At 37.3% G+C, this 14,184-nt stretch overlaps 1 protein-coding gene across 4 annotated transcripts; it reads right to left on the minus strand.

Annotated features, from left to right (window-relative positions):
• Nucleotides 1–728: 728 nt before the first annotated feature.
• Nucleotides 729–12,286, minus strand: LOC104243304 (uncharacterized). Of its 4 annotated transcripts, none has more exons than XM_009798482.2 (20): nt 12,195–12,283; nt 10,682–12,023; nt 10,531–10,599; nt 10,256–10,457; nt 9,414–9,498; nt 7,336–7,449; nt 7,165–7,233; nt 7,002–7,083; nt 6,796–6,855; nt 6,587–6,639; nt 6,341–6,507; nt 5,816–5,984; nt 4,977–5,034; nt 4,789–4,845; nt 4,463–4,708; nt 3,669–3,730; nt 2,682–2,738; nt 2,434–2,527; nt 2,178–2,318; nt 729–1,457 (listed from the first exon to the last, which is right to left on the minus strand). In XM_009798482.2, exons 2-20 carry the CDS (start codon nt 11,711–11,713, stop codon nt 1,365–1,367), a joined length of 2,910 nt encoding a protein of 969 aa, XP_009796784.1. In that variant the 5' UTR covers nt 11,714–12,023; nt 12,195–12,283; the 3' UTR covers nt 729–1,364. The 4 variants fall into 4 exon arrangements, 3 of the variants coding, with proteins under 3 accessions (XP_009796784.1, XP_009796785.1, XP_009796783.1); XR_715169.2 differs by adding an exon at nt 1,989–2,094 and having other exon boundaries at nt 1,373–1,457; nt 10,682–12,286; XM_009798483.2 differs by having other exon boundaries at nt 10,256–10,454; nt 10,682–12,286.
• Nucleotides 12,287–14,184: the final 1,898 nt, after the last annotated feature.

Genomic DNA, 14,184 nt, shown 5'->3' on the forward strand with positions numbered 1-14,184 from the left:
CATTCATCTGAATTATAGATCCCAGATATTTGAAACTCTCTCTCTCTTGGGAATGACTTGCGTATCGAGTCTCACATCCCCGTCCGCCTCCTGGGTAACACCACTGAACTTGCACTCCAAGTATTCTGTCTTGGTCCTACTCAACTTGAAACCCTTAAACTCTAAAGTATGTCTCCAGACCTCCAGCCTTTCGTTAACGCCACCTTGCGTCTCATCAATCAGGACTATGTCATCCGCAAATAACAAGCATCAAGACATCTCCTCTTTGATGTGGTGCGTCAAAGAATCCATCGCCGGGGAAAACAAAAACGGGCTGATTGTTGATCCCTGATGCAACCCATCTCAACCGAATCCTCTGACTACAACAATTTTAGTCAAAGAATAATTAAACAAATATTTTCTAATATTTAATTAACAAAAAATATTGTCCTAAGGACTATTTTAAATTTTTATTTCTTATAAGTTGCTCTAATGAAACTTATAAATTATTATTAATATCTAGTATGCAAAAATTTCATAAAAGAATTCTAATTTGATAATATTATTATTAATATATATATTTTTTTTTAAATAACTTACCAATTGTCAGTTCTAAAATACAAAATAACAGAGTAACAAAACTCACCAAAGATGAGAAAATAGTTTCATGGCTCCACTAACCAGCAAAACGCTAAAAGTGACGTCGACTTCCTCTTTTTTCTGCGTTGTAGGGAGGTGGAGAGAGCAGATAATTTCGTAACCCAATCATTACATATATTCAAACATTGCATCACATCAAGGAAAAACATAGGGTCCCGTATAAGATATATCCTACATTTGAGTTGGCCACTTTCTAGCAAAATTTCTCTGTATGCACTGGAAATGTACAAAAGAAAACTACCACTGCAAAAAGAAAGGGGTAAAAACAACGTTTGCCCCACGCACGCATGATAAAAGGTCAGCATGCCTCGAGGACTTTCGACGAGCAGTTCCTCAGCTGCTCTTTATACATCAGCTGAAAACTAATCTATAAAAGCAATGACTACCTTATGAAAACATAGTGGTAAATAACGAATACGAAATGCACTTGTCCTTGCATCTAAGAATGATCGCTACAAGGTCCGCCAGCAACTTGATGTGCCTCCAAACACCTTGCATTGTCTACTATTTAATCGCCTTGAAACTCAAAACTCATCAGCATAGGTGCATTTTGCATGTTCTAGATATTAAAGAAAAGATCGATCTGCAATGAGAAGCACCTCTTTCTCTATTTTCACTTCCATTTCAGATCATTGAGTAGAACAGAGGTCTCCCTCCTGAATGAGAGTGCGTGCAAGATATGTAGCAATTCTAGCTCCTTGTTGCACATTCTCCACAAAGATGAATTACAATTCATAAGCTGTCTGCTGCACCTCCTTCTCCAACATTGATGTCCCCTTGAATACCGTCAACTGGAAGTCCCTTGAATACTTCAGATACTGTTAAAACAGTTTAAAAGGACTCAGTATTTGTTTTTAACTAAATGGGAAAAATAGGAAGGGTAGTAGAGCTAGGGAGTACATCAGACATTATTTCGATAGACACAAGAACGTTCTTGATAAATAGTAACAGAAAGTAACCAAACTCAAAATTCGTCCCCTGTCCATGACAGGCAAAGGAAGCAACAAAATATAGGAGTTGAAATTACTCTAACTAATGCCTTCCACTACCCAATCTGAGTCCTGACCATGGTTTGATCAGTAAGGTTTACGATTCTATTGAAAAGAAAATTCAACTCACGAAGAGGGGTCAACAGGAAGAAAGATGGAAGGCAAGACTTTTAAAGCTATGCGTGCTAGTATTCCCACCAATACTCTATTCCCACACCAAATATTTCTACATTTTTACTTTAACGCAGCCTAAACATCCTAACTATAAAACATTCAACAGCTTGCAATTACAAACATTCAACAGCTTCCAATTGCTCTTGTTCTTAAATTGCTGATGAGATATTGGCATGAGTGTATAACCTGACTTTAAATATTCACTAGTTTCCAGTGGCCTTGAACATTTTACAGCTTGAATCTATTCTCTCTCTTTTTCCAGTATCGACTCCATTCCTCTAGCTATTAATTGCTATCATCCCATTACACAAAGGACGTATCAGATAAACAAAGTAAAAACAAATGATTTCAATAAGAATGTTAAGATCCACTCACTCGTTCATCAGTCATCTTTTTGAACCCCAGTTTATTTGTCCAGATGGATTCCGCCTCCTCAGCAGCAGGCAGAACCAGGTTTTTAACATGCATGGAAGATAATAGCATCTCAATACATGCAAATAACGCCTGGAAATAACCCTACAAAAGAAGAAAAACGAGAATCATCAGCTTGAGTTTCACAAGAATTTCAGAATCAATAAGCGTGAAACCACAAATTGAGCATAGCAAAGGAGTAAAGTCAAACAAAGCTTACTTTCCCTTGGTTTTCTCTACTTGTAGCCACCAAAGGTAGTTCAGCAACCTCTTGCCCGAAAATCCTGAGAAGACCAGCTGATACAACTACAGACCTGTGGCCATTTAGACACGTGATTAGTAACTCAGCAAAGCAGAATACTCTGTGTGTATGTATAGAACTCCCGAACCAACTATAAATGCACTTGAGCAGGCATGTATTAGTTTTATCATGAAACCAGAAAAATAACTTGAAAATCAGTTACTTACTTTACAGTCAAAACGATGCAATACATTCCCCCAAATTCCTGACCCGAGATGTTTCGCCTACATGAGCAGAAATATAGAAATTAGAAAAGCCAAAATGTCTGCAATTCAAAATACAGCAAGCTCTCGAGTTCTAACAGCAAAAGGTAAAAGCACAAAAGATCCAAGGAAATAATTTGACGAATACTGATTGCAACTTCTTTGACGTAAGTTTCAGACTACTGGATTAAACTAAGTTGGAACTTAACTATCTTCATTATTCATGAACGACAAATTATTCTGCCAAAAGAATTGTACATTTAAGTTGCTAATACGCTGAAATAGCGATCTACTTAGGAACTTTGCCCACATACTTCAGGTACAAATATCTATTATACTAGAACCAATTAGTCATTTCAACTCCTTTGGGGGGGGGGGGTTATAGACAGTAGAAACCAATCTTGGAAAGTCTAGAATACTTTAAACTTAATCACATGCAAATACTGCAAAATATTATGTCTTTATGCAGTAAGCTCTTCTTACGGTAAAGCATCTATACTATAATGATAAATGCCTAAGACAAGATGATTATACAGAACCAAAGAATCTAGGATGCAAATGAGAATACTTAAACCAAATACCCAGTGACTAAAGAAAAGTTCAAGAGTGTTATCCTAAAGGAGGCTACTGAAAGATCAAACACGAGAAGGACTGTCTCTCAAATTTTCAAATACAGTTCCTAGAAGGATAGCACGGTGCACAAAGCATCCCGCATTCGCGCAGGGTTGGGGGAAGGGCCGCACCCTAAGGATTAGTGGTTGCTTCCACAGATCGAACCCGTGACCTATAGGTCACATGAAGACAACTCTATTGTTGCTCCAAGGCTCTCCTTCAATACAGTTCAAAGACAAGAAAACAAAAACATCGAGTCTCTAAGAATAACCTGTGTGTTATACTTTTGATAAAGTAACTTGTGTGTAACACTAGGATTGCAAGCGAAGGAATGCTCACCCATAAACCATAACAGGTATAAGATCTCGTCCAGATTTGGCAACAATAGGATCAAAGCACTCCTGCAAAAAAAGACAAAGATGACAATTAAAATAAGGCAAGGAACTTGAATTAGGAAAAGTTTGACACATAATACAAGGATAAGTTTTAAATATTCAACTAAAGAATAAGTGGGACAAGTGCATATGGAAATTCTCCTCATTACACCCGTTCACATCAATCTGCTGTTCCTAATCCATTAAGATTCAATTATCCTTTTTAAAGAGGAATTGATAAGTAGAATCAAGTATCAATGATGCAGTAATTAAAAGGATCTGCTTGTTTCTAACTATGTCGTTGCTGATCAGAATGGCCATTCTGTCAAGGTTTCTTGAGCTCAAGAAACATGGTGATTCACAAGACTACTTGCGTCTTGCGGAGTGAGTCTAAGTACGGTTCAGTTATCAATGATAACAGAGGACTGACCAAAGGAACAGAACTTCTGCAGATTTATAGATAATTCTAGAGAAAATACTGGCCTCACAGTTCTATATTTTGGAGTCTGAGAAATGTGATAGAAATGTCTTTGCAATTTGAATGACTCAGGTGGCAAAACAGAACTCAACTTTCACACTCATAGCTTCCGTGCCATGCAAAATTAACTTTACCATAAATTTTAAAACATAAATGTCCAATTGTAATACAGTAATGTGCAATCCCCATAAATTCAGAGATTTATTCAGTGTCCTCTTTATGCTCTGAGATGTCAAAAAATGATTCCAACTGGTGCTTAATCCTAACAATAAAAAACTTACCCTAAAGATTGTTGCTGCTCTGGAAAGAAGAGGTAGATGCTCCGGGTAGCGACTCTTCCCACTTAAGATTCGCCACTGAATGTCATTTGTAGCTGTATCCATTAAACATTTCTGGACATGCTTCTTAGTTACTGCAGTTGCTGCAGGTGCTGGAATGACCTCAGCTCCCTTCAGAACACAATTCTGAAGTACCGCATAAACTTTATTGCAGTCATTGCAACAAAACCATTTATCTTTTGGGAGTTCCTGACAATATTTTTGAAAAGCACTTGTGGGTAATGGACAACATAATCACAGTTAGCCAACACAAGAAAGAAACTACTCACTTTCAGATCACACAGCCCACTTTCCCGCAAACACCCAACATGGTATTCTTTCTCACACTGCATATGCGCACACAAAAAAAAAAAAAAAGAAATTGGATACTGTGGGAGATGGAACCATAAGAAACGGGATAGGAAGGGCAAGGTTAAAGATAGCGGTAAAACATCCGAATATGGCAAATAAGGCATACCTGGTCACAGAGCATAACTGTCCGATCGTCAAATTTGGCAACGCTAAAGTCCGGGGTCCTAGAAATATATGGTGGAAAATGAGTTGAACGGTATACTTATCTCCACTTGTTTGCACCCATTTCAAGTTTTTGAGCACAAGCAAACCCGACAATATGTGACAACCAAGTCAACAGATAATATTTCATAAAGTGGACAAGAAATAAAATAAAATCCATACTTTAAGCGCATATCTCACAGCAGAATTATATTCCCATACACAGCAAGATAACACCTTCAATTTCTAACACTACCCAAACTATTTCAAGCTACTCATAATAATGAATCATAAAAACGGTTACTCCATCTGCTAGAACCAAATCTGATGTATGCTAACATTCAATGACAGTATTGCCACATATGACCATTTTTACAAGGTGCATAAAATCTAATGACGAATAGTCATTATATTAATTTCATTCTTGAAGTGCTACAGAACACCTAAATGCAGACTGCAATGAGACCTACACATGCACATATTCAGGGGAATGAACCACATCTTGAGAAGAATACTGTTGGTTCTTGCTGTAGAAGAAAGAGAAAAGATGAGCCAACCCCATTGTGGTTTGACCAGCTTTATCACACTGGACTAGTAGTGCATTAAAATATGTACTACCGACTTGTGTGAAGACCTAAATTTATTAAAAATTTCTCAGCAGGAAGATATTTCAAACAAGGTAAACTAATTTTATTCATTAGAAAAGATTTAATACTTGATACTTAATTAAAAAAAATTACATAAATGGAAACTAGGGCTACATAATTTTTAAGAGCTTTCTGAAGGACTGCAACTGTGACAAACCTGCAAACAACGCACCCACCACCTTCAGACTCCGGAGCTTTAACCACTCTTGTCAACCGTATCATAATTGGTCCTGCATCTCCTGCAGTTTTCCTACCAGGTACAAAATTGTCTCTACAATATGAACAGAGCCAACCACTGGTTGGGGTACACTGTACACCTAAACAAGCTGCAAACATATAGGTTTTGTATGAGCAAAACTTATAAACACAAGTGAGGTTATTAGGCAGAGAAATTGAAAGAGCTCCCCTTCAGAAAACAAAAAATCATACAGTTTAGCTTAGCGGGCATCGGCCCTCTTGGATCCGGTAGGAGCAGGAGTAGGCAAGTTAGTATCGATCCGGTGAAGAAAATTCCTTGTAACATGGACTTCGTTTATATTCAAATAAATAGAAGGAGCACTAAATTGTGATTTTAAGATACTATACAGAGCAAACCATGTACAGATCTATCAGTTTACCAACCAGTACACTGCAGAAAGACAAGAATAAAAACTTTGTTAAACATTTGGGCCAAAAGAAGCACCTGCATGGAAAGCCCGAGGACACCCTTCACAGCAAATCAGTTCTCCCCCATCGCCGCATATTGTACACATATCATCACTGTTATTGGTGGCAATACTTTGACCATTTGCCAGCATTAATGCTATATCGTGTAGGGTAAGTCCATTGGAAGTGTAGATGTGACGGTAACTGGTCATGGATATAAATATTCATATCAGAATCCCTTTTTTTCATATTATGCAAATAATAGTCTTTGAGAACTACTTACGGCTGACGTTTAGCTGCACATCCAGCATGAGCCTCAAACTGGGACGGACTTATCTGTTTAGAAAGAGAAAAGATGCGTAGTAGTAAGCAGCAGTTCTGAATTTTATATACATAATACACAAATATACATAAATATACATATATTTTATATGTATATGTTTGGGCTTTATATTATTACAAGTGTGAGTGTGTGTATGTTATAAAATTTACCTCAGTATCACAGCAGCTGCAGACTATGCCATTTCCCAGCTTGTAGCCCCCCAGAACTTTCTGCAGAAAGATTTTAAAAGCTCAGACATAAATCACAATTATGGCAACTGCTGCCAAATGGAAGGCCCCGAACACATAATAAAAATTACAGAAACCAATGAACAATAAATGACAATATTAAGAGTTAAGATAGAAATGAATCTGACCTTCCCCTTAGAATAATATGCCAAATCAGTTCCATCTGGAAGTCCATTTGGCATGAATAATGATCGGTGCAAGTCATTATCCCTATGTATATTAAAAAGATTGATGATAAATGCTGAGCCAAAAAGAAGAAATCCTTTAAAAGATTAATAAGAGAAAGCATACCTTTTTCTTGTGCAACCTTCAGCAGGTCTTTTTGGCTCTACTGTTGAGCTGGAAAAATTGCACCTTGGCCTGGAAAAATAACTGCACCATTAGCAACAGCATAGGAATATGCATTTACTTAAAGAATGACCAGTTGCACGAAATAGATAAAGTAAATAAGTAATGACTAACTTTTTAGCCACATGCTTCCATGCCTCTGCTGTCTCCATATAGCTAAATGGATTTGGAGGGAAGTTGTCAATATAGGAGTAGGAAGCAGAAATAAGGCCATCTTCCATCACCGAACTGCAATCACAAGTCCACCATCGTATAGTGCAGAATTACAAAGAAAATGAGTATGAAAAGTTTCAGCAAATCCATAGTATAGTGCAGAGTTATAAAAAAATGAGTATGAAAAGTTTCAGCCAATCCAACACCCAAAACCACACAATATCATTTAATACACAAAACCCTCAAACTACAAGTAGATAAACTCCAAATGGGACCAAGCTTACAGGTCCATGCTGGAGGCCTGGATCTAACTTAAGCAATTCTAAACTCTTCCACCAATCTCCACCAGTAAATGAGGAAAAAGAAAATGCGCTTCAGAAGAGCAGCAAATTGGGTCATATTATAAAGGGAAAGAACAATGTTGCTTAAAGTGGCCTGGTTTAGTAAGTTTTCTTGACGTATTCAACTTTTAAGTTTTTTGGATATCAAGATGCCATGAGCTATTGTACAATAGACGCCAAAGTCAATATTTACACTGTGCCAACCATAATATAGGCATAGCTAATTCCAAATCAGAGGCAATTGGCGGACCACACACTGATTGATCTGTTCACTATTCATGAGATTATTTTAAGGCTTTAGATAACACAAAAATTGACCCACTAAGATGAAATAATATTACTTGTAAACTGAGATTATTAAAGTGAATTTGGTACTCTATAATGCATCTAAAGGAGGCCTACTCGATCCAAGATGCACATTTGAATCGGTTGGGTTGATTAGATCTTCCTTTAACAATGGGTATACCAATCCTAACATGCACGACTGATGAAAAGCTAGATCTTTGTGGTTTCCCCAGCAAAGGACTTTTGAAACCAAGGGCGGATCTATAGTATTGGGTATGGGTTCCCGGCAACCCAGTTACGAACCCTGTATTTGTATTGAGAAATCTATTAAACGTTTAACACTTTTTAGCTTGGAACCCAGAAGTAAAATCAGTTGTTGGTTCAGCAGAAAAAGTAAGAACCAGCTTAAGCTATTCCTGAATAACTGGCGAGGGTTCGAATCCCATTGTACACTTTTTAACTTCACTTTTTTTGTTTTCACAAAACAACACCTGGAGGCACTTTTTTGTTTCTCTTTTTCTTTTAAAAACAGACCAGCCGAACTAAAAAACTTTTTTACTTGCTGAAAATATCACTATTGCCCAAATGATGGGAACTCATAAGGTTCAAATCCTGTAGGCGGAGTCTTGAAGAAGCAGAATTTGACCTTTACAAGTTTCCAACATTCAACCATTTTTAGCTCTTAAATATTTGAGGTAATATTTATGTGGTGTTATTCCAAAACCTATTCAGTATCTATCTTCAATAAAATTATATAAGTGAATGTAACTTATCAGCATTCGACGTACTAATAGCTAATAAATGAGCAGTCCAAAGTATCTAGACTGTATACAACTTATTTCAGTCAACAGCATACAGCACTTACACTCGAGCAAAATCACCCTTTAAGCTAAATTCTAATAAGAACTGTGTTACAGTAACACCAAGACAACATCATCCTAGAATCATATGACAAAGAACCTTCAATTGCACATTCCATCAACACCAGCTATAGACAAAACATTCCATTCAGTTGCTAAAATGCCTGGTCAGGAATCAACAACTCATTTCCTTGAAGATAACAATTGTCGAGGTCACATCGTTCATGTGATTGGAAAAGGAAAAAAACATAGAGGAGAAGTGGACACAGCTAAATCAAGTCAACTGGTAATGTCAAATAAGGAACACTACAAAACTGCAAGACTTTTCAAGTTTTAAATCACATTACAGCTGTTCAAGAAAAAAAAAGTGATAAATACAGCACATATTGGATACCTATTCAACAGGATAAGCTAGACTTTTGTCTCCTTTCTCTTGTTCACCCCAACCCAAAATTAAACCAAAGAAGAGTGATAAGAAAGTAAATCAGGGTGGAGGAGCAAAGACAAGATCAAAATACTTCAGATAAAGTACGTAAAACACTTTAAAATGTACCTTAGCTTAGAGTGATAAATTCCTGAAGCCTTTCCATAAGAATATTGGTCAGCACTAGCCACCTCATAGCACTGCAGGAGTTTTGCTGCAAAAATAGAAAAGGATATTATGAATCATCACACAACTGACAAGAATTGATACTCTATGTTCGTTCCTCCTACTTGCACTATTATTTGCCCCATCTGCATCCACTGGTTTGGACAGTACTTATATCATAATCAAGGATACTATTATCCATATTTGTATTAACAAAGCCCCAATACCCTAGAATAACTACCTTGAAATTTCCTCAATATCTCAACGCAAATTTGCCCTTATTTCCCACAAGGAACTTAAAAACCCTTGTGTTAAATTTGTAAACTTCATTGCTCTGTACACTACTCTCTACTCTCCTTTTTCTTTTAACTTTGCCAGAGAAAGTGCTTAAAATCAACATCTTACTTTAAAATTTAGTAATCTATGCTTATAGTGGATAAATAAAAAGTAATTTCGAAAATAACGAGTAAATCAAGCGTGCCACTGATTCTAGATGCGGAGAAAAAAATTGTCTTGTGGAAATACTTAAACTGGTCAAGTTATTTATTTTCTACAGTCTAAGCTCGATTGTTTATTGAAATGAACATCATCTAGAATGGATGTCTATGATGAATAAGCAGTAATATGGTGATTTTATTCCCCCAACCCTTCTCCCTGTTACCATCCACAACAAACGACAGCATAAATTAGAGCATGGAAAGCATGAGAATCTCTTTTTAAATACTTATTCCTGTCATGTCAAATATGAGACTGTCTCAGAAATGAATAACATAAATAAATCAACTGAGATATCAACATTTAACCACCTTTCCAAGCCTCAAAATATTGCTCATTAATAGAAGAACCAGCCACGTCTCTTACAACTTCTTCTAGTCTGCTAAGTGGTGCAGTCTTCAACTCTTGAATTATCCTGTAAATAGGTTTTCCATTCTCCAAATAAATATGATTGTTTGGGTGTCTAGTCTTGCCCCCAGCATGCACTTCAAATTCGTAAGCACTGAGAACCTGCTGAGACAACAATCTGTTCAGTATGTTCATTAACATGCACACAGATAGCTTTTACTTTAGACAGGAAACTTACTTTAGAGAAATTGCAGAATGAACAACCACACAAGTATCCGTAATCCTTTATGATTCCAGGAAGCTCCATCTGACAATCATTCATAGAAGTGCTTCAGGCTTACGTAAAGACCAGTAAATTACGAGTATAAACAGAGAAACCCACAAATTACCTTCCCAGAAGTTGAAATGTAGTTCACCCTTGCTCCTTCCAAAATACCCGTCGATAGAAGCTTCTTGACATTTGTCGGGTAAGCATCAGAAATGACCTTCTTAGACATTTTTAATTCCATGTTTGGAGGACATAAAAAAGGATCTCCATGTTGATAAAATGCTCCATTTGTGCTTGAAATACGGTGAGTCATATCATCAGAAGGATACCATGCATGTGCTTCACCAAATCCATCATCAACCCGATCAGTCACAGGCAGAGCAGCTGAAGCATATGCATTACCATAATCCTCCTTTCTTTTGCTAAACTTAAATGTAATCTTCCTGACACCAGTTGTGCTAAATTCCTTTGGAATTTCAAGTACCACAGAGGATTTCGCAACTGCCTCAGATACATCAATTTGATTATGCTCTTCTTCACCGACACTCTCATCCGCACTTGAATTCCCTGATGAAAAAGATGTAATCTCTCCAGAACAACCTTGATTATTACTCAATAAATCCATCCCTTGATTACTGATAGTCTGGAAACTTGACGTGTTCTCTCTTGGAGACAAATTTGGATTTGAAACTTCAGAAAGCATCTCATCATTCGAAGCTTCCTTCACATCAATCCTTACATAGGGCTGGACATCACAATTATTCAATTTGTTTGCCTGCTTCTCACCTAACTCTGATTCCTCCGTGTTTAAAGTTCCAGGTGCACGAAACGCGGCACAACCTTCTAATTCTACATCATCTTCAGTTTCAGGTGCACGATTCGTGGCACAACCTTCTACTCCTATACCATCTACAGTTTCGGGTGCACGATTCGTGGCACAACATTCTACTCCTACACCATCTACAGTTTCGGTTGCACAATTAGTGGCATGATTCGTGGCACAACAATCTAATTCTACACCATCTAAAGTTTTAAAATTAAGCTTCTCGACACATGGCTCCTCCTGTTCAGTACTGGCATCTACAAACCATTGTTTGTCACACTTTGAATCAACATTTACGGGCTTCTCTATTTCCATCATTCCATCACTCATTACCGCAAAATTTATAAGAAATTGGAAATTTCAAATTAACCACAACAGCAATCCAATCCAACACTAACAAGAACTTGTCACAACTCCAAGAACAGCACTGAATTGGAAACTTCACAAGAAATAAAAGGTACTTAACCGCCAAAAATGAAAACTAAAAGGTCCTTATAAGCAAAACCTTGAAATTTCTAACCAATTCAAAGAAAACCTCCTTCAATTTGAATTATTAGATGAAATTAACCTACCTCCACAGCTCAAAACTCAAAACTCAAAATTCAAAATCTGGATATCCAAATAAACTACTTTGAGAGATCTGCGGATCAACACAAAACATTTGCAAAAAATACAGTTATTTAAATATAGATCTGAAAACTAAACGCATAATTTGATTATTTTTTTTTTTAAAAAAAAGAGGAAATATTTATGAACTAGGGTTTTTGCAATATCAAGGATTCAAATCAGGAAGACAAAAAAGACAACTAACCAACTGGGGGAAAAAATGGATTTCGCGGTATGAAAAAGAGGAGAGAGAAAAAGTAAGTATAAGATGAGATTTGGAAGAAACGAGAAAGGGGAATAGATAGGGTCACAGGGAAGTTGTTGTGGTCCTGTTTTTATATCTTTGGGTAGGGTCCATTTCCAGGTGTCCTATGTTATTTTACCACGTGGCAGCTTGATGAGTCGGATCTTTCGATTTGGATATCAAATAGTATTTTATAATCGGGAAAATTCGTCCTTCTTTTTTGAAGAGGAAAAAAAAAAAAGAATGACGTGGAGGTTTATACTTCGAAGTTGGTAATTGGCTATTCCGGGTAATAGAAAGAGTAGAATATCTTAGCTAAATAAATATCTTATAGGGTGTATGGATTGGCTTTTAAGCTATCAATATAGGCCGAGTCGGGCCAGCCCAGCCTTGCTCATGTGGGCTTTAGCAATTGACGGGTTAGACTGGGCTACTCGCCATTTTGACGGGTCTTATAATGGTTGGCTCACCCTAGTCCTATGTGGGCCGTGGGCCCCATGGACCTGCCCATTATTTTTAAAAATATGATTTTATATTTTTTTTTTAAGTACTAACCTAAAAAAAAGATAAATATTTAAAAGTTAAAAAATATCTTATTGGTAAAATTTAGCAAAACTTAATAATTTCTTATACTATTCCAATATATCACAATAAACACAAAAAAAAAAAAGTAAAAGACAAGATTATATCTCATTCACTAAAAATCAAAAATCAAAACAAACTATTCAAGGGAGCGCCCATGATGCTTATGGGATATCCAACACATCATCTTCATCATATACATTTGAATCCATTTGTGATAAGGTTGTCTTAATGTCACGACCCCAATCCCCGGTCGTGATGGCGCCCAACACGATGCTAGGCAAGCCCGGCCAATTCGTCACTCACAATTCCTTAAGTAGAATTCATTACCAATTGATAGGATTAAATGCCAAATTAACATGATTATAACTCTGTAGCAATAGATAAACAGTACGGAAAAATCCATAAAATATCACTATAAATCCCACCGATCTGGTGTCACGAGCCAAGAGCCTCTATTACTAGTCTGTGTAGCAACCTATACATAGAGTTGTCTAGAATGCGGAAAATAAAGAGGATAAGGGGAGAAATCGGGTCTTGCGGACGCCATGCAGCTACCCCGATGACTCCGGAATAAGCTAAACAACAGCAGAAAGCCCAAACTATGCCTTCGGGATACCTGTATCTGCACACATGGAGCAGGGAGTAAAGTGAGCACTCCAACTCAGTGAGTAATAGCAATAAATAATGACTGACAGAAAGAAAACTCGTAAAACACTACGCAGTTCTATATTAAAACAGTGAGAATATCAAAAACAACAACTGAATGAAGAAGTCAGTTAAAAGTACCTTAAGCCAGTATTCATTTCATTTACTCCTCACGATAACCGAATTCATATTTGTACTGCTGCGGCGTGCAGACCGATCCATATATATATATATATATATATACTGATGTGGCGTGAAGCCCAATCCAAGAATAGTCGATTGCGCTCACTGGGGTGTGCAGACTCCGGAGGGGCTCCTTTAGCCCAAGCGCTATACTACTGCGGCGTGCAGTCCGATCCATATAATGTACTACTGCGGCGTGCAGTCCGGTCCATATAATGTACTACTGCGGCGTGCAGTCCGATCCATATGATGTACTACTGCGGCGTGCAGTCCGATCCATATAATATACTACTGCGGCGTGTAGTCCGATCCATATAATATACTACTGCGGCGTGCAATCCGATCCATATAAAATACTATTGCGGCGTGCAGCCCGATCCATACCATATCAAATACCCTCACAATGGGTTCTCGACCCCTCCCAGTCAATATAGACTTGGCCTCTCGGGCACACTAAGATAAGGCGGGGTTCTCAACCCACATGTTACTCTCATTAGGATTTAACAATTTCTAAAGTTGGTTCATATCATGTTTATCA

Source organism: Nicotiana sylvestris, chromosome 12, assembly GCF_000393655.2.
Source record: "Nicotiana sylvestris chromosome 12, ASM39365v2, whole genome shotgun sequence".
Taxonomy (NCBI): domain Eukaryota; kingdom Viridiplantae; phylum Streptophyta; class Magnoliopsida; order Solanales; family Solanaceae; genus Nicotiana; species Nicotiana sylvestris.